This window comes from Gracilinanus agilis, chromosome 4 (genome assembly GCF_016433145.1).
Source record: "Gracilinanus agilis isolate LMUSP501 chromosome 4, AgileGrace, whole genome shotgun sequence".
Classification (NCBI taxonomy): domain Eukaryota; kingdom Metazoa; phylum Chordata; class Mammalia; order Didelphimorphia; family Didelphidae; genus Gracilinanus; species Gracilinanus agilis.
The window spans coordinates 140,707,858-140,734,239 of record NC_058133.1 but is presented as its reverse complement, the minus strand read 5'-3'; the positions used below and the strand labels follow the sequence as shown (position 1 = coordinate 140,734,239).

The following is a 26,382-nucleotide window of genomic DNA, read 5'->3' as shown; positions in this document are numbered from 1 at the left end:
TCTCTTAAAGGTCTGATAATTCAAGATATATGGAAATTTGATATAAATACATATGAACCAACCGTCACTCAATAGATAAATTTTCAAAGGATATGAAAAGTCAGCTCTTAAAAGGTGAAAAGTAGGCTAACAGAAACCAAACGAAAGAATATTCCAAATCACTAATAAGAGCTGGGCAAATTAGAAGTTTTCTAAGATTCTATTCATTATCTTAAGATTGTCAAAGACAAATACATAAAGGAAAATACAGTTATTAGAAGGTATATGGTAGAACAGTCACAATAATGACTGTTATAGTTAGTGGAACTATACATTTTTTTTGGAAAGTGGTTTGGAAATATATCCAAAAAGTCACTGTATTGTGCATGCATGCAATATTTTGATTCAGAACTAGTACTTCACTTATTTCCCAATGCAATCAATCAAAAAGGGAAAGAACCCATAAAAACAAAAATATTTACTGTCACTTTTTGTTTTAGCAAATACCTAGAAATAAAGTGTGTATCCATAAATTAAGGAATGGCCGAACAAATTATATATGGTATACAGATATAAGGGAATATGCTCTAAAAATGCTCTAAAAACTGATGAAAGGGATGGATTTAGAGAAACCTGCAAAGACTTAATATGAACTGATGCAGAACAAAATGACCAGAACAAGGAGAAAAATTTATACAATAACTATTATATTGTCAAGGAAAACAACTACATAAAATTTGAACAAACTTAGTTAAATGGAAACATAATCTCATATATTCCCTAAGCAAGCAATCCTAGTTAAATAGACTTGATAAGTAAACCAAATCAGGTTAAGGTTAAATACTAAGTTTCCAAAATCCTATACTTACAAAAAACAAGCCAAATTTTAAAAAAATCATAATGTACTAATTGAGAAGAAGAGATTTGCATTTCATGAAGACTCAGTGTCAGGGAAATTGTTTAAAAGGTTTTAAAGAGACTTTCAAAATGACCTGGCTTTGGTTACAACAAAGTTTTTTTTTAGACAATGATGAAACAATCTTGTTCACGTGGCCCTCTTTCTGCTATTTATGGAAGTTATTAAAATTATTAATAAAATCATCACAATAAAGTAGCATTCCCCTTTAGGTTCAAGGAGAGACTTCGATCTCTGATCTGGTTAAATTATGTGTATTTCCCACTTCTACTTTTTGTTAAACTCTTAAAAACCTAAACAAAGCAAAACCCAAAGTGAAGGTAATAGATTTTCACTTTCACATGCAGACCTTTTCTATGTTTAGGAAAATGTGCATTTTTGTTGCTATGTCAAGTTCATAATAATAATAATAAAATTAAACCATGGAATCTTTGATTTCTATCTGAAAGGGAGAACTCTTGAGATCATCTGGTCAAGTATACTTATTTATTTGCAACAAATAAGATGTTCATAATTAAATTTTAAGTAAAGTGCTTAACAGATTAAAATTTTTCTTTTTACATTAGTGCAATAAAAACAATTATGACCTGTTCATCTCAGGGTATTCATCGGATAAGACCTATAGTTGCCAATCAGGTAAGTTGACTTTAAAAATGTCTTTCTTCTGAATAACTACATTTTTTTAATGTTGGCTATAGAATGCAGTTTGGCAAGAAAGAAATAAGGCAGGTTGCCATGTGACACTTAAGGGAACTAAGAATTTAAAATGTTATTTATGATAATATGTATTTGTACTTTAATATTTTAGTTACTTTAAGTATTTTTAAATACAATAAAAAATTAATAGGCTCTCATGGTCATAGCATAGCCAATTTAATTGCTATATGAACCCTTGTTTTTTTAGCCAACTTGTCACTGTGATAGTAGTAGAACTATAAAGAAGACAGCCCTGAAGCAGAATACTTGAGTATGTGATGCTCCTCCTCTTAAAATGTGAGCTCCCTGAGTGCAGGGGCTGCTTTGTGTTTTGTTTTGTTTGTGTGTGTGTGTGTGTGTGTGTGTGTGTGTGTGTGTGTGTCCCTAGCAGTTAGTTCATGCTTGGCCCCTATTAAGTTCTGAAATGATTTTTAAATTTATTCATTCAAGAGTGATAATGGAATTTCACTTGTTTCCATTCTATAGACTTCTAAACACATAGGAGAAAGTGGGGCAGGGGGGGGACGACTCTTGGCACATAATACTGTGTGCAGTTTTCCTTTTTCCTTTCTTTTCTGGGTTCCTTTGACTTGTTTTTGGTTTGATTCTCTATTAACTAACACAATAGAGAGAAGAGCAGACCCTGGAGCAGAGATCTAACATCGGGTATCTAACTACATATAACTTAGCATTGGACATTTTTTATCTTTCTGCAGTTAGCAATCTATTTTCAGTAGAAGTGCAAATGGCTAAATGACTAAGAAATAATTCAAACCCCTTATTTGTCAAAAGAAGAAATAGAACCTCAAAGAGGACTTGTTCCACATCATCTGGCTTATTAAACATAAGACTTAGAACTGTATTCCAAAGAGATGAGAACTTTCATTCTTCCTCTTACTTTTTGAGGTTCTCTTCTCCTTTCCGCACTTCTTTAGAGTTCCTTCACATCTCTTCTTCAGTTTCTTATGGAAAAGAAAACAAGAGTAAACATCAAACTATTTTCTATTTATTATTGAAGAGATTGTTTTCCATGGCAGTGATTAAAAAACTGTAATAAGTGCTATTATTTCTAGGTTCTTGATAATATTTTGATTATCTTGAATAACTGGTTTTTCTACTTAATTATTCATCCATAAATAAAGATTAAGATCATATTTATGATATTGTTTTTATTTTAAAGTTAACTCGGAGCATGCTTCAAACTCATCTTTCTTCTGTTTCTTTCTAGGATCCAGAATTGGAAGAACGCTTTTTATTTGTGGAACGTTCTAGTGATTGCTTTCTGTGGTATTTACAATCAGAGTAAATAATACTTTTATGCATTATAATTCAATTTTATGTTCCATATGTGGATTATTTATTTTGTGCTTCTTAAACCAGCCTTCTCATTACTGCTGTGATGGGTGAAATCTGCAATAACTGAGGAAAAAAATGTTTGAACTTCTGAGTATATCAATTTATTAAGCAATCTATGTCATTTGCATAACGAAGTATGACCTGGACTCCTCAGCATGGCACTAGACCACAAACACAAGAGGAGACAGATTTTTGTACATTTAAAAAGATAGTTAATGGGATATAAATCAGGATACAAGATTACATCATTTGATTTCTGATTGGAGGAAAAATATGGGGCTTTCTGAGTTGGGAGGGGAATGAATGATCTTTAGAAGTTGGGAGGAGAGAAAGTAAGCAAGTATAATTCCCTAAAATCAGAAAAAGAGGTGTTCCGATCATCCCCAAGTGACTGTATCAAATCAGAGGAACAAGAAAATAGTCATTGATTTGATTTACCACTACAAGGCAAGTTTTCAGATAAATCATATGGGTTGCTTTATAGGTATACTTGTGAGAAAACTCTTTGCATCAGTCTTCAAATGAGTTTCTGGTCAGCATAATCTTGGTCCTTAGTTAAGGGTCTCTAAAGAAAAGGTAGAAGTGATCTAGCTTCCCAGCCAGGTAGGAGTAGGTTCAAACAATGCATTAAAGTTTTCTCACAATTTCCATAATTGAATAAAATTTTCTCACAAGACAAAAATTGGAATAAACCCATAATTGAATAGAAAGGGAATTAAGCTAGATCCAGAATTAAGTCACAACATGGAATCAGTATGGTTCATTCAGTTCCCACAAATCTCTCAATTCCCTCCACTTTGCTTCATGGGGAAGGAGGTAGCCCATTTCCAGCATGGATCACTTGTCTATAACTTTCTAACATGCTCATGCTCACCATCAACATTATGTATGAAGAAAAGACCACTGGGAAGCATTTTCTCATATAAATTTAGTACAAGATATTCAGATTAGACTGTAGATAAACTAAGTCAGGCTACAGATCAGACTACTTAGAGGGCTCACAACAGGCTGATTTTAACAGGAGAAATTTATATGCCACCAGTGTAACCCAGAAAAGTCAGTAAACACAAATACCATGAAACAAAAGGCCAAAGTATTGCAATGATGATCATCAATATTAAATAACCTCGAGGCAACTAGGTGGGTAGAAAGCCAATCCTGGAGATGAAAGGTCCTGGATTCAAATTTGCTCTCAGACCCTTCCTGGCTGGGTGACCCTGGGAAAGTCACTTAACCTTAATTGCCTAGCCCTTGCTGCTCTTCTGCCTTAGAACTCATATTGATTCTAAGACAAAAGGAAAGGGTTGAAAAATATATATTAAATAACATCAAGTCTCCCTGTATCCTACTGCCAACATTTATTTAATCAGAACATTTTGTCTTGAGTCCCAGATGTCCATGGAAATATGTTCTCTTGGACTTTCTGGAATAGGCCATATTCTCTTCTCTGGTTCCAAAATTACTTATAGAAATTCCTGGATAATTATACTAAAATCTTCCTGTAATAAGACTTGATACAATTTAGTACAATCTCTTAAATTTGGTTTTCCAATAACTAGTTCATGTAGTGAAAATGAGTTCAAGCCCCTGGTCCTGCTTCCATTAACAACAAAGCTATAAGAACAACATCAAATTAGGAACCTTTAGTTTACCTGAAACTTTAAAGAATTTCAGTTTTTATATACCATTTACTGTTTCTATCTTCATCTAAATATCATGCCTGATATAAAAATCTCTTTAGAAAATTTATGAGGGCCTAACTTATAAAATAATCCTTCTGTCTTGAAAAAGTATCAGACAGATATTTTAAAATGGGAACATAATTTCAATGTCCTTACAGTTACCAATGCAATTTTATATGTAAAATCCTTAATCTAATTTTAAGAATTTATTACTAAAACATACTCAAAGCCTGAATTTTCCATTAGAAACATTTGGAAATAAATCATAGACATCTATATAGCCTAGAAAACAATTTAATTTTGTTGCTTTCTCAAAATTTACTATTCCATTCCTAGCTGTGACTGTGGGCAAGTCACTTAAGCCCCATTGCCTAGCCCTCTCTACTCTTCTGCCTTGGAACCAATACACAGTATTGATTCTAAGACAGAAGGTAAGGTGGTGGTTTTTTTAAAGTTACTATTCCATTTAATGAGAAAACTTTTTACATTATGTCTTTGTCTTATTACTTTGTTTAATTGCCCCCTGAGGAGAATATCATCCCTATATTATAATTGACCACAAATACATATTAAAATTGTAATTTTTCATATATTTTCATCCTATTACAATAACTCAGATGTTTCAGTATAACTATTAATATATAGATTTAGACTTATAAAGCAAAACTTCTTCTGCTCCCTGTCTCTGATTATAGAAATTTGCTATGAAAAGAAAAGGAGGGCCATAGTTATAACACTATAAAGACTCATCCCCCTCAAGGGCACAAATTGACCAGACAATAATAATAATAGGGAGAAATTCCCTTAACTCTGAGTCCAGGCATGAGTTGTATCTGATAGCCAGTCATGAAGTAAAAAACATTACTAATAGAATATTAAAAGCCAGGTAGGGAAATTTCCTGTTCAGAAAGCAAATAGCCCAATGAAGAAACTGAGTCAAAAGGAACCTATCTTAAGCCATTCCAAGGTCATCCCTTCAACTTTTCTCAGGAATGAACATCCTCATATAGCAGTTCTCAGATTGCAGCACATGCCATTTTCTACCATTGGCTTCACGACAATTCAGACAACCATCCCTGTAATGAAAACTCAAAAAAATATTAAATTATAATCCCAAGAGTTTTTATCTCAAATAACAAAAATTTTACAGCTTATGGCTTTAATATTATTAATTCTCTCATGTTTCCCCAAGAGTTAACATGGCCTTTACCCATTACTTATAAATTAAAACTAACCACATTCTGGGGTAAATACCTGATAATTGATTCATATTAATGTATTGAAATTACATCTTAAAACTATGCATTTTCAGAATTTTTTAAAGTGGTAGCTAACCATTTTAAAATGACAATTCAAAATTATATTCCCCCCCTTTAAAAAGGGATGAGAGACGGGATCCTATTTTTTCAGTTCTAGGTTCTCAAACTTTGGTATTTTAGAATTTTACAACATGCAATTCGTAGGCCTGATAAGATTTTATGATCCCAGAGGGCATCTAGGTGACTCAGTGGATTGAGAGCAAGCCAAAAGACCAGAGGTCCTGGATTCAAATGTGTCCTTAGACACTTTCTAGCTATGGGACCTTAGGCAAGTCAATTAACCCCCATTGCCTAGCTTTACTGATCTTTTGCCTCAGAACTAATGCACAATATTGATTCTAAGATGGAAGATACGAGTTTTAAAAAAAAAAAAAGATCTTATGATCCTGCCTGAATACAAAGTCTCTAGGGGCCTGACATAAAAGGATGTCTTAAAGTTCTGTGTGACTTATTCCCCAATCAGTAAATTATTATTATTAATGCTATTTTTCCAAACAAAAAATACTCCATTACCTATTAAAGTTTTTAAATATCTATTTTTATCATATTCTTTTAACAACTCAATTCATAAACTAACAGCATCCAGATTAAGAGTTTTATCTAAAAGCATTTTGATACAATCATTTATTACAGCATTTCTCACACAATATCATGTACTTAAAATTTATTACCAGTCATATGGCATTAATTCAGCCTAATGCATTTCCAGATAATCTTATGAAGAATATTATGTATCTTATCACATTTGGTATTCTATATTAAAATAAAAAAATAGCTAAAACCCAGTATGCAATTATATTTAAATAAGAAAACAACTATAATAATTAACAATAGTTAATGTTTATTTAGGGCTTACCATATTCCTGTCACTGTATTAAGTACTTCATAATCATTGTATCATTTGACCTTTTTAACAACCCTGGGAGGTGGCTACCATTAATATTTTCCTTTTAACAGATCAGTAAATCTGAGGTAAACAAAGTTAAAATAAGTTGCTTAAGATCACACAGCTAATAAATTTCTGGGATTGGAGTGTAATTCAGGTTTCCCTGCATTTCCACTACCTCCTCTTTTTTTTTTTTTTTTTTTGCATTTGATGACACAATTAATAGAACACAATTTCATCACATCATAATTTTGTTATGGAACAAATCAACAAAATCAAATCTGAATTTACAACCACAAAATCAGAATCTCAGTTTTCTCTAGGGCCATTAGTTTAAAGGTAGTGCTTTAAAAATGTAGAGCCCTGGGGGCAGCTGGGTAGCTCAGTGGAGTGAGAGTCAGGCCTAGAGACAGAAGGTCCTAGGTTCAAACCCAGCCTCAGCCACTTCCCAGCTGTGTGACCCTGGGCAAGTCACTTGACCCCCATTGCCCACCCTTACCATCTTCCACCTATGAGACAATACACCGAAGTACAAGGGTTAAAAAAAAATGTAGAGCCCACAGTTAACAATTAACTTATTTTTAAAGACTTGAGGTAAAGAAAAGAGGGTAGTGGGAAGATAGCAGAATAGAGCAGGAGATTTACCTCACTTTCCAAATTCCCCAACAAATAACAAAATATAAATAATGCCATAGAGTTCACTTTAAAGCAGCAAAATAGTTAAGATGTTAAGGATAAAATTATGGTTTAACTGAATATGCAAGAGGGTGGCCACCAAGGAATTGATTCAATTCTTAATGAAAGACTCGAGTCAGAATGACTTTTCTGATAGTTTATTTACAAATAGGAAGAGAGAGTGAAAGTAAGAAAATTAGAGAGAGGATAGGGCAAGATATCTAACCTAATACGCTAAGTGTTTTGCTCCAGCCCCTGGCTCATTCAAGGGCCTGGGGATGAATAAAGCAAAGACTTCAGTCATGAAGCCTCTCTTAAGAGGAAAGTCCCTTAAGAAAAAGCCAGGAAGGGGAGACAGTCTTTTTCACTAACCACATGGTAGTTCAAAGGGAGAGATTTAAGCACCCAAGTCCAAGGTCTCAGGTCCAGTAAGCAGATTCTTCATCAGCCTCCAACTCGAACACCGAACTCCGAACTCCAAAAAAAGGGAAGAAGTGTCCCCATAGGAAGTTGTAACTCCCTTTTAAAGACACTACTTTTACATCACTTCCTGTGCCTTTCTCTACTTTTAATGTGTACCAATTATAGCTAATGCTTTGCTTAGGACTGCCCAGGAGACAGTCAGTCAATTCTGATTCGTCACCCACTCTTGCACATGTAGTTCACATTCCCCCACTTGAAGATTAAGTGATGGTGTTAACACTTTTGGTGATTAAATCTAGAAATCTAGAAATCTAGAAATGGGCAGGGTAGGATTAATCTCTAACCCATCTTCAAAATCCCCCCTGTGATCATTTGGGAGACTAGTCTCCCCAATTGATCATTTGACATAATTATCTTCTACCCTAATTATATGTGTATATAATATTGCATCTTCTCAGAGGAAACTACAATAGTTAGAGATAAGAGGGAAATAGAAGAGAGAGCAAAACCAATGTTTTGCTAGGCACATTGACAAAAAGCCAATTAGGGCATAAGAGTTTACATTCAAAATAAATGTGTTCAGCCTCCTTCAGTTCAATCAATTGCACCTTAAAGTTAATTCTGGATCTTCTTGATTCAGTGTAGGTTTCTGCAGGCATCTTTCTCTAAACAGTTATTTTTCTGGATTTAAGGAGTTAGCAAGCTTCTTTCCCTGAAATTTTTCTCAAACAAGATTTTAAATCTTGGATTTTTATGAAAATATAATACAATCTCCCCTGAAGAGGGTGTTGTCCAAACATTTGTAAAAACAAATGTTAATCACATGATTGAGTTATGGAGGTGTATGAATCAATTATTAAAACAAAAACAAAAATATAAAAAGAAAAACAAGTAGGAGAAAAATTAAACTTTGAGAGAAAGAAAAAATTCAAAATCGGAATCAAAATATCAAAATTCTATGTGTATACAAATTTCTGAGTAAACAATAATAAAGTCATAACAGGCCCTTGTATTAGGGTCCAATTGAATAAATTTATAATGAGCCCTTATATTAGGGTCCATTTAAAGTAATTTCTGTCCCACAAGTCTGTAGGACAAAATATAGTAATATTGCATTTACCCATTGGCAGCCAGGACTATGGGAAGTTGCTATACTATAAGAGAGTAAAAAGGACTAGATTTTTGTATAAAAGGGAAGTATCATTCCCTGGTCTGATCTATCTTCACTCTCAGGGATAGGGGAGCCAGAACAGCCAATTATTAGGTACTTGATAGAAAGTATTTCACAAGAAGGGTGGTACAAGGAGTCCTGCATATATCAAGCATATGTCTTGAAATATGTCAAGCTCCACAACCTCAAGTCTCACACTAAGTTCAAGTCCTTTCCAAATGGCACAGAAGTTCAACAATCCTACCTGGATTGGTTTGGGTTTTTTTGACCTTGTGCTTCTTTGCACTGTATAATGGCTCTTTTGTTCCCTTTTCCTGGAATCAGGCACAAACATTAATCACAGTCCCATAACATTTATCAATAAGTGGCAGGTTTCCAGAGTCTAAAGCTTTTGGATATGCATTAAAATTATAGCAAATATATATGAATTTATATACATAGGTGGTTTTGTGTGTGTGTGTGTGTATACACACACACACACACATATATATATATTAACTTCTATTACTGCAAAATCAGAAAAGATTAATATTGATTCTATGTACTTTAAGTACAAGAAAATAAGAAAAGGGAAAGAATCAATTATTCTATTAAAAAAAAGAAAGGCAATAAAGCTAAAAATTCAGGAATTCAATGTGTTCCCAAAAACAGTGTCCACTTGTATATGGACTATTATCTCCAATGCATGTGACAGGATACAGTCAATCAGTTTCAATAGAAGATGCTCTATTTACATGTGAGCAATGAATTCAAGAGTCCTTTTTTGAAATAGATGACCAACCCAGGATGACTTGGGAAGTATACTGAAAAGGCTCTGGCCTCCCAGGATGGGTATCTTACCTAACTGAAATGCAAACACCTCTGGGCAAATATTCCCACAAACAATAGGCCTAAGAGGAAGCTGTGTGGTAGCAGCCTCACCTCTTGAGATTTCCCCTCATTTATGATATAGGAGTTGAGTGGCTGACCAAGGAAGATGACTATGGGGCCCAGGACACTGAACAGATACCATCCCAGGCTGTGGCTAGTGAGTGTGGCTGCTGAGAAGTCACTACTTCTGGGGTTACTCCCAAGAGAGCAGAGTCCCTAGTTGTAGTTCTAGGGTAGAGAGGTAACCTGACACTTGCAGTCTCTTCTCCATAGGGAATAAAAACATTTACTTGAGGTGGTAGCATTGCCAGGGGCTTTGTTGGGGATCAGATGAAGAGGAGCAACTGAAGGAACTTACAGAACTGAATATTAGCCAGGGGAACAGGGAATACATCTGACCCTGATGAATGTTCATCATTCCTTACAGCACAGTAGCATCCCCTCACCATCACATACCACAATTTGTTCAACCATTCCCCAGTTGTTATATATTCCTTCAATTTCCAATTCTCTACCACCACAGAAAGAGTAGTTATAAATATTTTTGTACAAATAGGTCCTTCCCTACCACACCTCTTTTTTTTTTATCTCTCCAGGATACAGACTTAGCAGTGGTATTACTGGATCAAAGGATATGAATTGTGAGGAAAAATAGAACAAAGGGAAATAAACAACTAGTAATTAACTTTGAATGTGAATGGGAAGAATTCACCCATAAAACAGAAATGGATAGCAGAATGGATCAAAAATTAAAACCCAACAATATATTGTTTACAAGAAACCCAATGAGACACACATAGAATAAAAACACTATGCTTTAGCTGATGAAAACAAACATAGGGCTAGAAATCATGATCTCAGACAAAGTTAAAGATAAAATTGATAGGGGCAGCTGGGTAGCTCAGTGGAGTGAGAGTCAGGCCTAGAGACAGGAGGTCCTAGGTTCAAACCTGGCCTCAGCCACTTCCCAGCTGTGTGACCCTGGGCAAGTCACTTGACCCCCATTGCCCACCCTTACCACTCTTCCACCTATGAGACAATACACCGAAGTACAAGGGTTAAAAAAAAAGATAAAATTGATTTAATTAAAAGAGATTAATAAGGAAACTATAATGTGTTAAAAGGTACCAGAGATAATGAAGTATTATCAATATTAAATTTATATGCACCACAGATTATAGCATCCAGATTTTTAAAGGAAAAGCTAAATGAGTTGGAAATAGATAGAAAACAATAATAATGGGAGACTTTAATCTTCTCCTCTTGGAACTAGATATATCTAACTAAAAAATAAATAAGAAATCAAGGATGGCAATAGACAAAAGCTAGGGAAATCTCTAAATTCTCAGGAGCTGGCTGAAAGCACCATCAACTTAACCCTGAGAGCTGAGCCAGGCCTGGGCAGTGAGAATCAAGGTTTAATATCACAGAGATAGGTCCTGGCAATGAGGACAGCAGCCTAGTCATAGCAGTGGCAAAAGGGGCTGGTAAAATACTCCCAGGGCAAAATGGTGATAACCCCAGCCTTTGGAGATGGGGCTCCAGCAGAGGCAATGGGATGGCAGTGGAAACAGGTGGTGGTAACAGCAGCAACAGCAACAGGCAGCAGAAGCAGCAACAAGGAGTAGTAGCAGCTGAGGAAGATAGCCTCAGGGCAAAACACTTTGAAGCATACTACACAAAAAAGCACCACAGATCTACTGCCCTCACTCAGGCCTCTGACAGGGAAAAGAAGATAGTCCCAAGGCAAAGCCCTGCAAGACAAAAGCTAAGATTGCAATGACCACCAACATGCAGGAATCTAAATCCTCCAGTGGGAAAAGGAGTAAACAATAGCAAAAAAAAATCTCTTGATTCTGGAAAATTTCTATGGAGAAAAAATGCACCTACCATCAAAACTGACTATATACTTTCAGGAGAAAGTGTAGAAATTTAATAAAATAAAAGATTTCCAAGCATTCCTAAAGGAAGGACCAGAATTATATGGAAACTTTAATGTCCAAATACAAAATTCAAGAGAACCATAAAAAGAAAAAATTTAAGAGCTTCAATAGGTTAAATTGATTATATTTCTATATGTAAAAATATCTAACTCTTAAAAATTGTTTTCATTATCATAGTAGAAAGAAGAAATATATGTAGGCAGAGGTTTTGGTATTAAGCTGATATATTAAAAATTAGGGGGAAAAACAAGAGGATTATACTAAGAGAAATGCAAAGAGGTAAAAAGGGGTAAATTAATACCACATTAAAGAAGTGCATGGGTGGGAGGTGGAGGTGGAGAATACTATTACAAGAAGGGGAGGAAGAGAGTGGTGACAGGTAATACTTAAACTTTACTCTCAGTGGAGTAGTTCTGAGAAGGAAGAACAGCCAGTTTCATTGGGGTATAGAATTCTGTCTTACCTTATAGAGAAGCAGAAAGGGGATAAGGGAAGGGAATATTAAAAGGGAGGGAAAAGTTGGGGGGCTATTAAAAGTCCCTAAAGAGAACTAGGAGAAGAATATGAAGGGAGGGAGAGGGAAGGAGAGTAAAATAAAGGTGGGGAAATGGAGGACTGATTTAAAGCAAAACACTGGTGTAGAAGGATATGTGAAAGAAGAAAGGGCAGGATTAAAAGAGGAAATCAAAATAATGGGAAATACACAGATGGTAATCATAACTCTGAATATGAATGGAATGAACTCACCCCTAAAAAAAAGTGATAAAGTGGATAGCAGAGTGGATTAAAAACAAAAAGCCAACCATATGTTGTTTATGAGAAACAGACATGAGGCTGGAGCAGAATTTATCAGGCATCAACTGAGAAAAAGAAGGCAGGAGTAGCAATTATGATTTCTGACAAAGATAAAGCAAAAATAGATCAATTAAAGGAGATAAGGAAGGTAATTACATCCTGATAAAAGACATAGCATCCAGATTTTTAAAGAAGAAACTATTGGAGCTTAAAGAAGAAATAGACAGTAAAACTATACTAGTGAGAAACTTCAACCTCCCTCTATTAGATCTAGGTAAATCAAACCAAAAAATAAGAGATGTGAATGAAATTTTAGAAAAGATAGAGTTAATAGATATATGGAGAAAAGTGAATAGGAATAAAAAGGAATATACCTTTTCAGCAGCACATGGTACATTTACAAAGATTGACCATGTACTAGGGCATTAAAAACATCACAAACAAATAAAAAATAAGAAATAACAAATGCAACTTTTTGGACCTTAATGCAATAAAATTGTAATTATTAAGGGTACCTGGAGAGGCAAATTAAAAATTAATTGAAAATTAAATGAGCTAATTCTCCAAAACTGGTGGATTAAAGAACAAATCATAGAAACAATTACTGGTTTCATTGAAGAGAATAACAATGAGAAACAACAAATCAAAATTTATGGGATACAGCCAAAGCAGTTCTTGGCAAAATTTATATCCCTGAGTGCCTATATTAACAAAAAAGAGAGAGAGGAGATTAATGAATTGGGCATGCAACTAAAAAAGCTAGAAAAAGAACAAATTAAAAAGCCTCAGATAAATACCAAATTGGAAATCCTAAAGATCAAAGGAGAAATTAATAAAATTGAAAGTAAAAGAACAATTGGTATTTTGGGGAAAAAAATAGATGAAGTATTGTTTAATATAAAAAAAAGAAGAGAACTAAATTAACAGTATCATGAATGAAAAGGGCAATCTCGCCTCTAATTAAGAGGAAATTAAGGCAATTATTAAGAGCTATTTCATCCAATTGTATGGCAATATGGCAATCTAGGCAAAATGGATGCATATTTACAAAAATATAAATTACCTAGATTAATAAATGAGGAAACGGAATACTTAAATAATCCCATATCAGAAAAAGAAATTGAATAAGCTATCAAGGACCTCACTATGGAAAAAAATCACCAGGGCCAGATGAATTCACAAGTGAATTCTATCAAACATTTAAAGAACAATTCCAATAATCTACAAATAATTTGACAAAATGGGCAAAGAAGGAGTCTTAAAAAATTCTTTTTATGATACCAATATGGTAGTGATTCCCAAGCCAGAGAGACCAAAAATAGAGAAGCAAAACTATAGACCAATCCCCTTAATGAACATAGATGCAAAAATCTTAAATAAAATACTAGCAAAAAGACTATAGTAAGTTATCATAATGATTATTCACTATGAACAGGTGAGATTTATACCAAGAATATAAAAATGGTTCAATATTGGGGAAACTATCCATATAATTGACCACATCAACAACCAAACTCATAGAAATCACATGATTATCTTAATAGATGCAGAAAAAGCCTTTGATGAAATACAATACCCATTCACATTGAAAACACTAGAAAGTATAGGAATAAAAGGGCCCTTCCTCTAAATAACAAGCAGTTTTTATTTATTTTTTTAACATGGAAATAGGTTTTATTTATTTTTTAAATTATTTTATTTTTTTAAATAATTTTTTATTTTTAGAAAAAATTTCCCTGGTTACATAAGTCATGTTTTTACTTTACCCTTCACCACCTTCACCCCCCATCCCCCGAATCACCCTCTCTCCCCCCCCCCCCCAAGTAGCTAATAATTGCATTTCCACTGGTGTGGTCAGTCAAGACTTATTTACACATTATTGATAGTTACATGGGTGTGGTCTTTTCAGGTCTACATCCCCAATCATGTTCTCATCAAGCCACATGTCCACGCAGTTGTTTTTCTTCTGTGTTTCTACTCCTGCAGTTCTTCCTCTGAATGTGGACAGTTTTCCTTTCCATAAATCCCTCCAAATTGTCTTGGGTCATTGCATTGCTGCTAGTACAGATGTCCATTACATTCATAATATATCAGTCTCTGTGTACAATGTTCTTCTGGCTCTGCTCCTTTCACTCTGCATCAATTCCTGGAGGTCTTTCCAGTTCACATGGAATTCCTCCAGTTTATTATTCCTTTGAGCACAATAGTATTCCATCACCAACATATACCACAATTTGTTCAGCCATTCCCCAATTGAAGTGCATACCCTTGCTTTCCAGTTTTTTGCCACCACAAAGAACACTGCTATAAATATTATTGTGCAAGTCTGTTTATCTATGATCTCTTTGGGGTACAAACCCAGTAATGGTATGGCTGGATCAAAGGGCAGGCATTCTTTTATCGCTCTTTGGGCATAATTCCAAATTGCCCTCCAGAATGGTTGGATCAGTTCACAACTCCACCAGCAATGCATTAATGTCCCAATTTTGCCACATCCCCTCCAACATTCATTACTTTCCCCTGCTATCATTTTAGCCAATCTGCTAGGCGTGAGGTGGTACCTCAGAGTTGTTTTGATTTGCATTTCTCTAATTATTAAAGATTTAGAACACTTTCTCATGTGCTTATTGATACTTTTGATTTCTTTATCTGAAAATTGCCTATTCATGTCCCTTGCCCATTTATCAATTGGGGAATGGCTTGATTTTTTATACAATTGATTTAGCTCCTTGTATATTTGAGTAATTAGACCTCTGTCAGAATTTTTTGTTATAAAGATTTTTTCCCAGTTTGTTGTTTCCCTTCTGATTTTGGTTGCATTGTTTTCCCTTTTACAAAAACTTTTTAATTTAATACAATCAAACTTATTTATTTTACATTTTGTAATTTTCTCTAACTCTTGTTTGGTTTTAAAATCTTTCCTTTCCCAGAGATCTGACAAGTATACTATTCTGTGTTCACCTAATTTACTTATAGTTTCCTTCTTTATATTCAAGTCTTTCACCCATTCTGAATTTATCTTGGTGTATGATGTGAGATGTTGATCTAAATCTAATCTCTCCCATATTGTTTTCCAATTTTCCCAGCAGTTTTTGTCAAACAGTGGATTCATGTCCCAAGAGTTGGACTCTTTGGGTTTATCATACACTGTCTTGCTGATATCACTTACCCCAAGTCTGTTCTACTGATCCTCCCTTCTATCTCTTAGCCAGTACCATATTGTTTTGATGACAGCTGCTTTATAGTATAGCTTAATATCTGGTACTGCTAAGCCACCTTCATGTTTCTTTTTTCATTATTTCCCTTGATATTCTTGATCTTATGTTCTTCCAAATAAACTGTGTTATAGTTTTTTCTAATGTAGTAAAAAATGTTTTTGGTAGTTTGATAGGTATTGCACTAAATACATAAATTAATTTGGGTAGAATGTTCATTTTTATTATGTTAGCTCATCCTACCCATGAGCACTCAGTGTTTTTCCAATTGTGTAGATCTAGTTTTATTTTTTTTTGGAAAGTGTTTTGTAGTTATGTTCATATAATTCCTGTATTTGTTTTGGTAGATAGATTCCTAAGTATTTTATATTGTCTAGGGTGATTTTAAATGGTGTTTCTCTTTCTACCTCTTGCTGCTCTAATGTGTTGGAAATATATAGAAATGCTGATGATTTATGTGCATTTATTTTGTGTCCTGCAACTTTGCTAAAGTTGTTGATTATTTCTACTAGCTTTTTAGTTGATTCTCTAGGATTTTTTAAGTAGACCATCATATCATCTGCAAAGAGTGATAGCTAAGTCTCCTCCTTGCCTATTTTAATACCTTCAATTTCTTTTTCTTCTCTAATTGCTACTGCTAGTGTCTCTAGTACAATGTTAAATAAAAGAGGTGATAATGGGCATCCTTGTTTTACACCTGATCTTATTGGAAAGGCTTCTAATTTATCCTCATTGCATATGATGCTTGTTGATGGTTTAAGATATATACTGTTTATTATTTTTAGGAAAGAACCTTCTATTCCTATACTTTCTAGTGTTTTCAGTAGGAATGGGTGTTGTATTTTGTCAAAGGCTTTTTCTGCATCTATTGAGATTATCATGTGGTTTTTGTTGGTTTGCTTGTTGATATGGTTAATTATGTGGATGGTTTTCCTAATATTGAACCATCCTTGCATTCCTGGTATAAATCCCACCTGATCATGATGAATAACCCTCTTTATCACTCGCCTAGAGTCTTTTTGCTAGTATTCTATTTAAGATTTTTGCATCTATGTTCATTAAGGAGATTGGTCTCTAATTTTCTTTCTCTGTTTTTGATCTGCCTGGCTTTGGAATCAGTTCCATATTTGTGTCATAAAAGGAGTTTGGTAAGATTCCTTCTTTGCTTATTATATCAAATAATTTGTATAGTATCGGGATTAATTGTTCTTTGAATGTTTGATAGAATTCACTTGTGAATCCATCAGGCCCTGGTGATTTTTTCTTAGGGAGTTCTTTAATGGCCTGTCCAATTTCTTTTTCTGATATTGGATTATTTAAGTATTCTATTTCTTCTTCTGTTAATCTAGGCAATTTATAATTTTGCAAATATTCCTCCATATCACCTAGATTGTTAAATTTATTGCTATATAATTGGGCAAAATAGTTTTTAATGACTGCCTTAACTTCCTCTTCATTAGAGGTGAGGTCTCCTTTTTCATCTTTGATACTATTAATTTGGTTTTCTTCTTTCCTTTTTTTAATTAGATTAACCAATACTTTGTCTATTTTATCTGTTTTTTCAAAATACCAGATTCTGGTCTTATTTATTAATTCAATAGTTCTTTTACTTTCAATTTCACTAATTTCTCCTTTGATTTTTAGTATTTCTAATTTAGTTTTCATCTGAGGATTTTTAATTTGTTCATTTTCTAGTTTTTTAAGTTGCATGCCCAATTCATTAACCTTTGCCCTCCCTAATTTGTTAATATATGCACTCAGTGATATAAATTTTCCTCTTAGAACTGCTTTGGCTGCATCCCATAAGTTTGGGTAAGATGTCTCATCATTGTCATTGTCTTCAATGAAATTATTGTTTCTGTGATTTGTTCTTTCACTAAATTATTTTGGAGAATCAGATTATTTAATTTCCAATTAGTTTTTGGTTTGCCTCTCCATGTATTCTTACTAATAACTATTTTTATTGCATTAGGATCTGAGAAGATTACATTTATTATTTCTGCTTTTTTGCATTTGTTTTCCATGTTTCTGTGCCCTATTACATGGTCTATCTTTGTGAATCTTCCATGTGCTGCTGAAAAGAAGGTGTATTCCTTTTTGTCTCTATTTATATTTCTCCAAATATTTATTAACTCAAATTTTTCTAGGGTTTCATTCACCTCTCTTGTCTCTTTCTTATTTATTTTTTGGTTTGATTTATCTAGATCTGATAGGGGAAGGTTCAGGTCCCCCACTAGTATGGTTTTGCTATCTATTTCATCCTTGAGCTCCACTAGCTTCTCCTTTAGAAATTTGGAAGCTATTCTGTTTGGTGCATACATATTGAGTACTGATATTTCTTCATTGTTTATACTGCCTTTTCTTAGGATGTAGTAACCTTCCCTATCTCTTTTAACCTTATCTATTTTTACTTTGGCTCTGTCAGAGATCATGATAGCCACCCCTGCCTTCTTTTTCTCATTTGAAGCCCAAAAGATTTTGCTCCATCCTCTCATTTTCATTCTATGTCTGTCTGTCTGTCTAATATATGTTTCTTGTAAACAACATATGGTTGGGTTTTGGTTTCTAATCCACTCTGCTATTTGCTTCCATTTTATGGGTGAATTCATCCCATTCACATTCAGAGTTATAATTATCAACTCTGCATTCCCAGACATTTTGATTCTCTCTCCTAGTCCTGTTCTTTCTTCTCTCACTGTTTCCTTCTATACCAGTGTTTTGTTTTTAATCAGTTCCTATAATCCCCTCCCTTATTGTACTTCCCTTTCTCCCCCCTCCCTTCTTATTCCCATCTTATTGTTCTTTAAAGCCACGCAGTGCTCCCCCCCAAGCCCTCTTCCTCCTTAGTATTGCTTCCCTCCCCACGAGTCCCTTTGTTACCCTTCTACTTCTCTATAGGGAGTGAATCAATTTTCTGCCCCTATGGATCTGATTGTTCTTCTCTAAGTTGATTTCAATGCACTTTTAAGTATTGAATATTCCCTCTCTCTAACCTCTTTACCCTTACAATGTATTGTTATTTTTCCCCTGTTGATCCCATGTGCTTCTTTATGGAATATAAATTTATTCCTTTTTGTTTGCTTTCCTTTTTTCTTATTGTTATCTTGTTATCTTCTTCCCCCCTAGTTTTGTACATATTTATACATACATACATACATATATATATATTTATATATCTCTTGACATTTCATCCTATACAGTTAGTCCCTGTTCCCTCTATGTAAACTTCTTCTAGTTACCCTGTTGGTAATAATAATTTTTAATATTTGCCAATACCTTCTTTTCTTCTTGGGATATAAATTGATTGAATTTGTTGTGTCCCTTAAAGAAAAGAATTTTTTTTCCTCCTCCCCCCATTGTCTTAATTACCTTATGTTGATTCTCTTGAGTTCTGGGTTTGGGCAGCAAACTCTCTGTTTAAGTCTGGTTTTTTCTTGATGAATGTTTGGAAGTCCTCAATTTTATTGAATGACCATACTTTCCCCTGCAATAATATAGTTAGTCTTGCTGGATAGTTGATTCTTGGTTGTAGCCCCAGTTCTTTTGCTTTCCGGAATATTGTGTTCCATGCCTTCCGGTCCTTCAATGTAGATGCAGCCAGATCCTGTGTTATTCTAACTATGGTTCCCTGATATCTGAATGACTTCTTTTTAGCAGCTTGTAATATTTTTTCCTTGGTCTGGTAGTTTTTGAATTTGGCTATAATATTCCTGGAAGTTGTCAGTTGTGGATTAAATGTAGGAGGTGATCTGTGGATCCTGTCAATTTCCACTTTTCCTTCTTGTTCAAGAATTTCTGGGCAATTTTCTCTGATAATTTCTTGTAAAATGCTATCTAAACTTTTTCTTTTATCATGATGTTCTGGTAAACCAATAATTCTTAAGTTATCTCTTCTAGCTCTGTTCTCCAGATCTTTGGTTGAATCAATGAGGTGTTTCATATTCTCCTCAACTTTTTCATGTTTTTTATTTTGTTTAATATATTCTTGCTGCCTTGTGAAGTCATTTTCTTCTAGTTGTTGAGTTCTTTTTTTAAAGACTGAATTTCATCCCTGGCTTTTTGGTCATCCTTCTCTTTCTGGCCCGATTTTCTTTGTAGATCATCCTTTGCCTTCTTTGCTTCATTTTCAAGCTGGCCAATTCTGGCTTTTAATACTTTATTTTCTTGTTTTAGCTCATGTATTTCTTTTTTAAAATTGTCTTCAGCCTCTCTTGATTGTTTTTTGAGTTCCTGAAGTTCTTGAATTAATTGAGTTTTAAATTCTTGAGTTAATTGAATTTTGAGATCTTCCAAAGCCTGTGTCCAGTTCACTAGAACTACTTCCTCTTCTTCTATTTCTGTTTCATTTGCTCTCTTTTCATTTCCTTGAAAGAAGCTGTCAATTGTCATTTCTTTTCTCTTTTTCTGTTGCTTGCTCATGTTTTTTCTCTTCCTTGTTCTGCTAATTTGAGCAGATGTATTTAATGATCTTTGATGAAAGATCTTCCCCCCAGGGGTAAATTACTTTCTCTGCCCTTGGAAGACTTCTTGTCAGTCCAGTTGTTGGGATTAAATCTGTATGGATTGGATTAGTTTGCCCTGAGGCTAAAACCTCACCTCCTTGAGGGGAGGGAAAAACAAACAAACAAACAAACAAAAAACCGAAAAAAGGTGGGGTGACAAGAAGGAGTGTTTTTTGCTGAACTGAGCTCTCCAGCAGTGGGGTCCCCCTGCACTATCCACTGTGTTTGATCTGGTTTTCTTTCCTCTTGAAACCCTGTGTTCTCTATCTCCGTATGAGGAAGCCAAGCTGTCTGCGCTCTGGGGTTTGGCTCTCTCTAAGCCACCATCTTCTGGGCATTTTTGCTGTGTTTCTCTGGTTTTCTCCTCCAGTCACCTCTCCAGTGTCTGTGTTTGACTCCCTAAGTCCTATGCCAGCAAGGTCCTCTCTCCCGACCAGTGGACCCACCAGCCCTGAGATTTCCCGGGAAGCTGGAGATTCCGCACAGCACGTGGGGGAGGCGTCTTGGGATCCTGGGATTCCCCTTCTATGCCCTCAGTCCTGAAAGTTCAAGTATTGAAGCCTTTTTCTTGGCTTACCTATTTAGTTGTGCTGCAGTAGGGTTCCCCCTGCTCTGTCCCATTCTTAGATTCGGTCCTCTTTTTTCTCAAAGCACATTGTGATCGCTCTGTCTATGCCGCCATCTTACCGGAATTCTCAGCAGTTTTTATTTAAAATCATCAAGTATCATTGACAATGGAAATAAGTTAGAAGCCTTCCTAATAAGATCAAGAGTGAAGCAAGGATGCCCATTATCACCACTATTGTTTAATATTGTACTAGAAATGCTAGCAGTAGCAATTGGAGAAGAAAAAGAAATTGAAGGGATCAAAGTAGGCAATGAGGAAACTAAACTATCACTTTGTAGGTGATATAATGGTATAATTAAAGAATCTGAGAATATCAACTAAAAATCTAGTAGAAATAACTTTAGCAAAGTTGCAGGGTACAAAATAAACCCATATAAATCATCAGTATTCCTATATATTTCCAAACGAAACCCAGCAGTAAGAGTTAGAGAAACTCCACTTAAAATCACTCTAGACCAGATGAGGCCCCCTGAAATATTCTATCTGCCTGAGGGACATTATTCCTAATCTGATGAATAGAATGAATAGGATACAATACAATGAAACTTCAAAAGAGTTGCCTTAGAAACAGACTGACAGATGAGCATTTCATTTCCTTTGGCCCCCTCTTTATAAAAAGTTTGCCCATCACTGCTCTAGACAACATAAAATACCTGGGAATCTACTTGCCAAGACAGATTCAGGAATTATATGAACATAACTACAAAACACTTTTCACACAAATAAATCTAGATCTAAATAATTGGAAAAATATTAATTGCTCATGAGTAGAATGAGCTAATGTAATAAAAATGTCAATCTTGCCTAAATTAATTTACTTATTCAGTGCCATAGTTGTCAAACTACCAAGAAACTTTTTTATAGAATTAGAAAAAATTATAACAAAGTTCATCTGGAAGAGTAAAAGATCAAGAATATCAAGGGAACTAATGGGAAAAAAATGATCTCAAACTATACTATAAAACAGTGATCATAAAAACAATATGGTACTGGCTAAGCAAGAGAAGAGTGGATCAAAGGAATAGACTTGGGGTAAATGACAGCAGCAAGATAGTGTTTGACAAACCCAAAGATTCCAGTTTTTTGGAACAAGAACCCATTGTTTGACAAAAACTGCTGGAAAAATTGGAAAACACTATGGGAGAAATTGCGTTTAAATCAACAGTTCACACTATACCAAGATAAATTCAAAATGGGTAAATGGCATAAAAGTAAAACAAATAAGAAAATTTAAAGGACGTAGAAAGAACTATATGAAATTATGAAAAGCAAAATTAGTAGGAAGAAGAAATATTATATACTCATAACAGAAATAATATTTGAAGAATAGCTTGTGAATTGTCCACCTCCGGAGGAAAAATTGTAATATAGAACTGTGCAAGACAGTTTTATACATATGTGTCAAATGATACCTTTTCTTGTGCAGGGAGATAACTGGAATTTTTAATGTAATAAGTACATTTTTTAAAAAATGTTAGCAGTAGCATTTTTACCTTTTCATAAACTTTTCACTTATTTTCTTTGCAAAATCACCTAAAGAGTCAAATTAATTCCTTTCATGTTCATAATCTAGCCCCACCTTTTCTTTCCCCAAGGAGTTTCAGTTTTAACCCTTTATGTCTCTAATCCCAACATGGCCTGGGTTGAAATGACAGAGTATTTTGCAGGCTTTTTTTTTAACCTATCTCCCAATGAAAGCTTAAAGTGATAATTAAACCCTGGTTCCTGGGACAGAGTTTGGCATCATTGTTTCAAGTGTGAAACTATGAAACTTCATTAATCTCCTCTAGCATTCTGAACTCTATGGCTGTAGTTTTTTATCCATCTTTCTGACTGGCCTCATTTTCACTTAGAAATCTTTCAAGGTAGAAGAGTCTACAAACACTAAAATCTTTAAGACAAAGATTTTTCTGAGCATTTTATAAAGAAACAAAATCAGACAAAATGATAAGACAAACATGCTTCCTAGGTTCCTTATCTTCTGCTTTTCAGTAGGAATTTCTTCAAAGTCTTTAATTCAATGCAATTAAAAGTTCTTTTTGTAGGCCAATTTTGGGACCTATTTGGATTTTTATATATTTTAGCATAATCTGAGAGCCCTAGGGATCTTTTAGTTATTTTCTCCTCTCTTACATGGTGTAATGCTAGAAATTTGTCCAATCTGCAATAAAATAACTGAGGCAAAGCTCTGAGCCAATAACAATTTATTAGAGGCTCCTGGCCCCCTCCAAGAAATAGGATCCCAGATCTTACTCATGGTCTGAAACACCTCCTACCTTCCCCAGTGCTGAGCTCCATCTTTAAACACCTGGTCAGTCCAACCATTAGTGTATTATCTCATTTGTGGGCTCCAAACTCTTGATATGTATGCCCATTGATCAGATTGCTACCAAATAATAAGATGGATATATAGCGACCAGCCCATCCATCCCAACTTTAAGAATCCCACTTTAACAACATGTTCAGGGCAACCCTGGTTAGTTCAGTATCAGGCCCTGCACTGATATTATTTGGTATTCTATCGTCTTGTCTAGGCAGCCAAGCCTACCCAACATGGGTCATGAGGGAAGCAATACTGGGTAGAGGTATGCTTAATGGATCACAGGACTTTCCACTAAAGCATGTGACATCTGGGTGAAGACTCCCTTCAAGCTATTTTGACAAGTTAAAGTTTAACATAGAGTGTAATTAAAGGAACGACTTTTATTTTTAGAAACTATTAAATTATGAACTATAACTAGTTGCTTCTGATTATTGTTTGCTAATAAGTAATTAATCATTATCCCTATGGAATCACATTAAGCTAGATCCTACTAATTAGAACTAATATTATGGATAAGGGGGCAACTGGGGAGCTCAGTGGATTGAGAGCCAGGCTTAAAGATGGGAGGTCCTAGATCCAAATCTGGCCTCATTCTCTTCCTAACTTTGTGACCCTGGGTAAGTCACTTAACCCCCATTGCCTAGCCTTTACCACTCTTCTGCCTTGGAACCAATACACAATATTGTTTCCAAGATGGAAGGTAAGGGTTTATAAAAAATCACATAGATAAAATTCCTGATTTGAATCAGGCAGGGGTCTAATTGAAATAGGGTAGTGGTCAAATTATTTCTCAAAATGGGATGTTCCAGACCAATAAGGATTTCCCTAGTGTTGTATCAGTTTAATAATATAGTCTTTCCCTGGTCTTATACTAAAAGAAATTTTTTCCAAGGAGGAATCCTTCACTACCAGATTTTTTTTGATAATTACTGCTTTATTATAGTTAAAGATCTGGTACTACTAGGCCAACATTCTTCACTTTTTTTTTTCACTAGTTCCCTTGATCTTTTCTTCTTCCAGATGAATTTTGTTATTGCTTTTTCTAGTTCTCTAAAATGGTTTTTTGGAAGTTTGATTGATATGGCTCTGAATAAGTAAATTATTTAAATACTATCATCATTTTCATTATATTAGCTCCGCCTACCCATGAGTAATTAATGCTTTTCCAGTTGTTTAGATCTACCTATATTTGTGTGAATAGTGTTTTGTAATTGTGCTCAAATGACTCCTGTGTTTGTCTTGGCAAATAGATTCCCAAATATTTCATATTGTCTAGAGTTGTGTAGGCAAAGATGGAGCACACGTACCCCAGAGGCACAGAGGGTGTTGCTTTTGTTCCCCTTCTCCACCATGTCTGAGGATATATTTTTGCCTGCCCTGCTCCTCTAGCCAAAAGCCAAATGGGAGAACTTCCTTCCTCCACTCTCTGGGGTAATGAGGGTGGTGGGTGGGAGGGGCTCACAGGTAGCTTGAAAGTGTAGTTTGGGCATGTGATCTCTGAAAGGTTCTCCAATGCTGGTCTAGAGTGACTTTAAATGGAATTTCTCTTTCTAACTCTTTCTACTGGATTTTGTTAAAAGTATATAGAAATGGGGTTCCGGGTTAAGATGGCGGCAGAGTAAGAAGCAGCTCTAAACCTCTCCTGACCGAAACACACAAAACTCCTCAAGGGGACATAAAAACAAGTCCAGACGAACGGAGGAACCCCACAACAGGGCACAGCGTGGAAGGTACGTGGAATCGAGACATTTCCAAGCTAAAAAGGGCTCTTACTCAAGCGCGAGCTGAGCAACCGCCCCACCCCCACCCCCTCCACACTCACCTATAGCTCTGAACCCAGCTAAAAAGAAATAGAGCAAGTTTGGGGCACCCATCGAGTCATCAGCAGCTCCGGGACCTGTTCCTGAGAGCAGCAAGACTTAAGACCCCATTAAGTCAAGAACGCACGCGAAATCTGAGCGCGCGCGGGAGCGGACGCTGGGAGCGGAGCGCCGGCTGAGCAGAGGCGTGGGTGCCGGCTGAGCAGAGGCTTGGGTGCCGGCTGAGCAGAGGCGTGGGTGCCGGCTGAGCAGAGGCGTGGGTGGAGGCAAACACAACCAGGAACTAAAGCCTAAGTGGGGAACCAGTGCAGACGGGTATACGACTGTGGAAGTAGCTCCCTGAGACTTGTAAAGAAACCTCCTGCAGAGGTTCAAGCAAGGGAATCCACCAGGGGGCTTGACCTTGGAAAAAACTAGAACTCAGTCCTCAGGAGCCAATAGATCTCAGACAGACACCGAGAGCGAGGATAAACCTGAGAAGCTGCTGGGCTAATGATGGCTAACCAGTTACAGGAAATTCAGAAGAGAAAGAATAATAACAAAAAAAAGAAGTCTTTAACACTCGACAGCTTCTACACAGAGAAAATCCAGACAACCGAGCAAACAGAGGAGGAGAACAAACAACCATCCAGACCCTCCCCAAATAAGGAAAACTCCTCACAACCTATGGAAGAGTTCAAATCTGAGATTTTGAGGAAAATGGAAGAGATCTGGCAAGAAAATAACAGCTTAAAAGGTAGAATCTTGCAACTGGAAAGCGAGGCTCAGAAACCAAATGAACTGATAAGCAAATTGAACACAAGAAATGACCAGATTATGGCCGAAAACCAAAAGATTATGGCCGATTACCAGAAGATTATGGCCGAAAATCAATCCCTAAAGGCTAGAATTGAGCAAGTAGAAACTAATGATCTCTCAAGACAACAAGAACAAATAAAACAAAGCCAAAAGACTGAAAAAATAGAAGGAAACATGAAATATCTCAATGAGAGAGTGACAGACCAAGAAAACCGGTCTAGAAGAGACAATTTGAGAATAATTGGTCTTCCAGAAAAACCAGAAATTAATAAAAACCTGGACTCTATACTAACAGAAATAATTCAGCAAAATTGCCCTGAAGTCCTACAACAAGAGGGCAATATAGACATTGAAAGGATTCATAGAACACCTGCGGCATTCGATC

At 35.4% G+C, this 26,382-nt stretch overlaps 1 protein-coding gene across 1 annotated transcript in view; it reads left to right on the top strand.

Annotated features, from left to right (window-relative positions):
- CATSPERE (catsper channel auxiliary subunit epsilon) overlaps positions 1 to 26,382 on the top strand; it is a 177,140-nt gene that overhangs the window by 16,927 nt on the left and 133,831 nt on the right. Inside the window, exons 4-5 of the mRNA XM_044674979.1 lie at positions 1,462 to 1,531; positions 2,820 to 2,896. Of these exons, the coding sequence (XP_044530914.1) occupies positions 1,462 to 1,531; positions 2,820 to 2,896 (147 nt within the window). The remainder of the gene's footprint in view (positions 1 to 1,461; positions 1,532 to 2,819; positions 2,897 to 26,382) is intronic.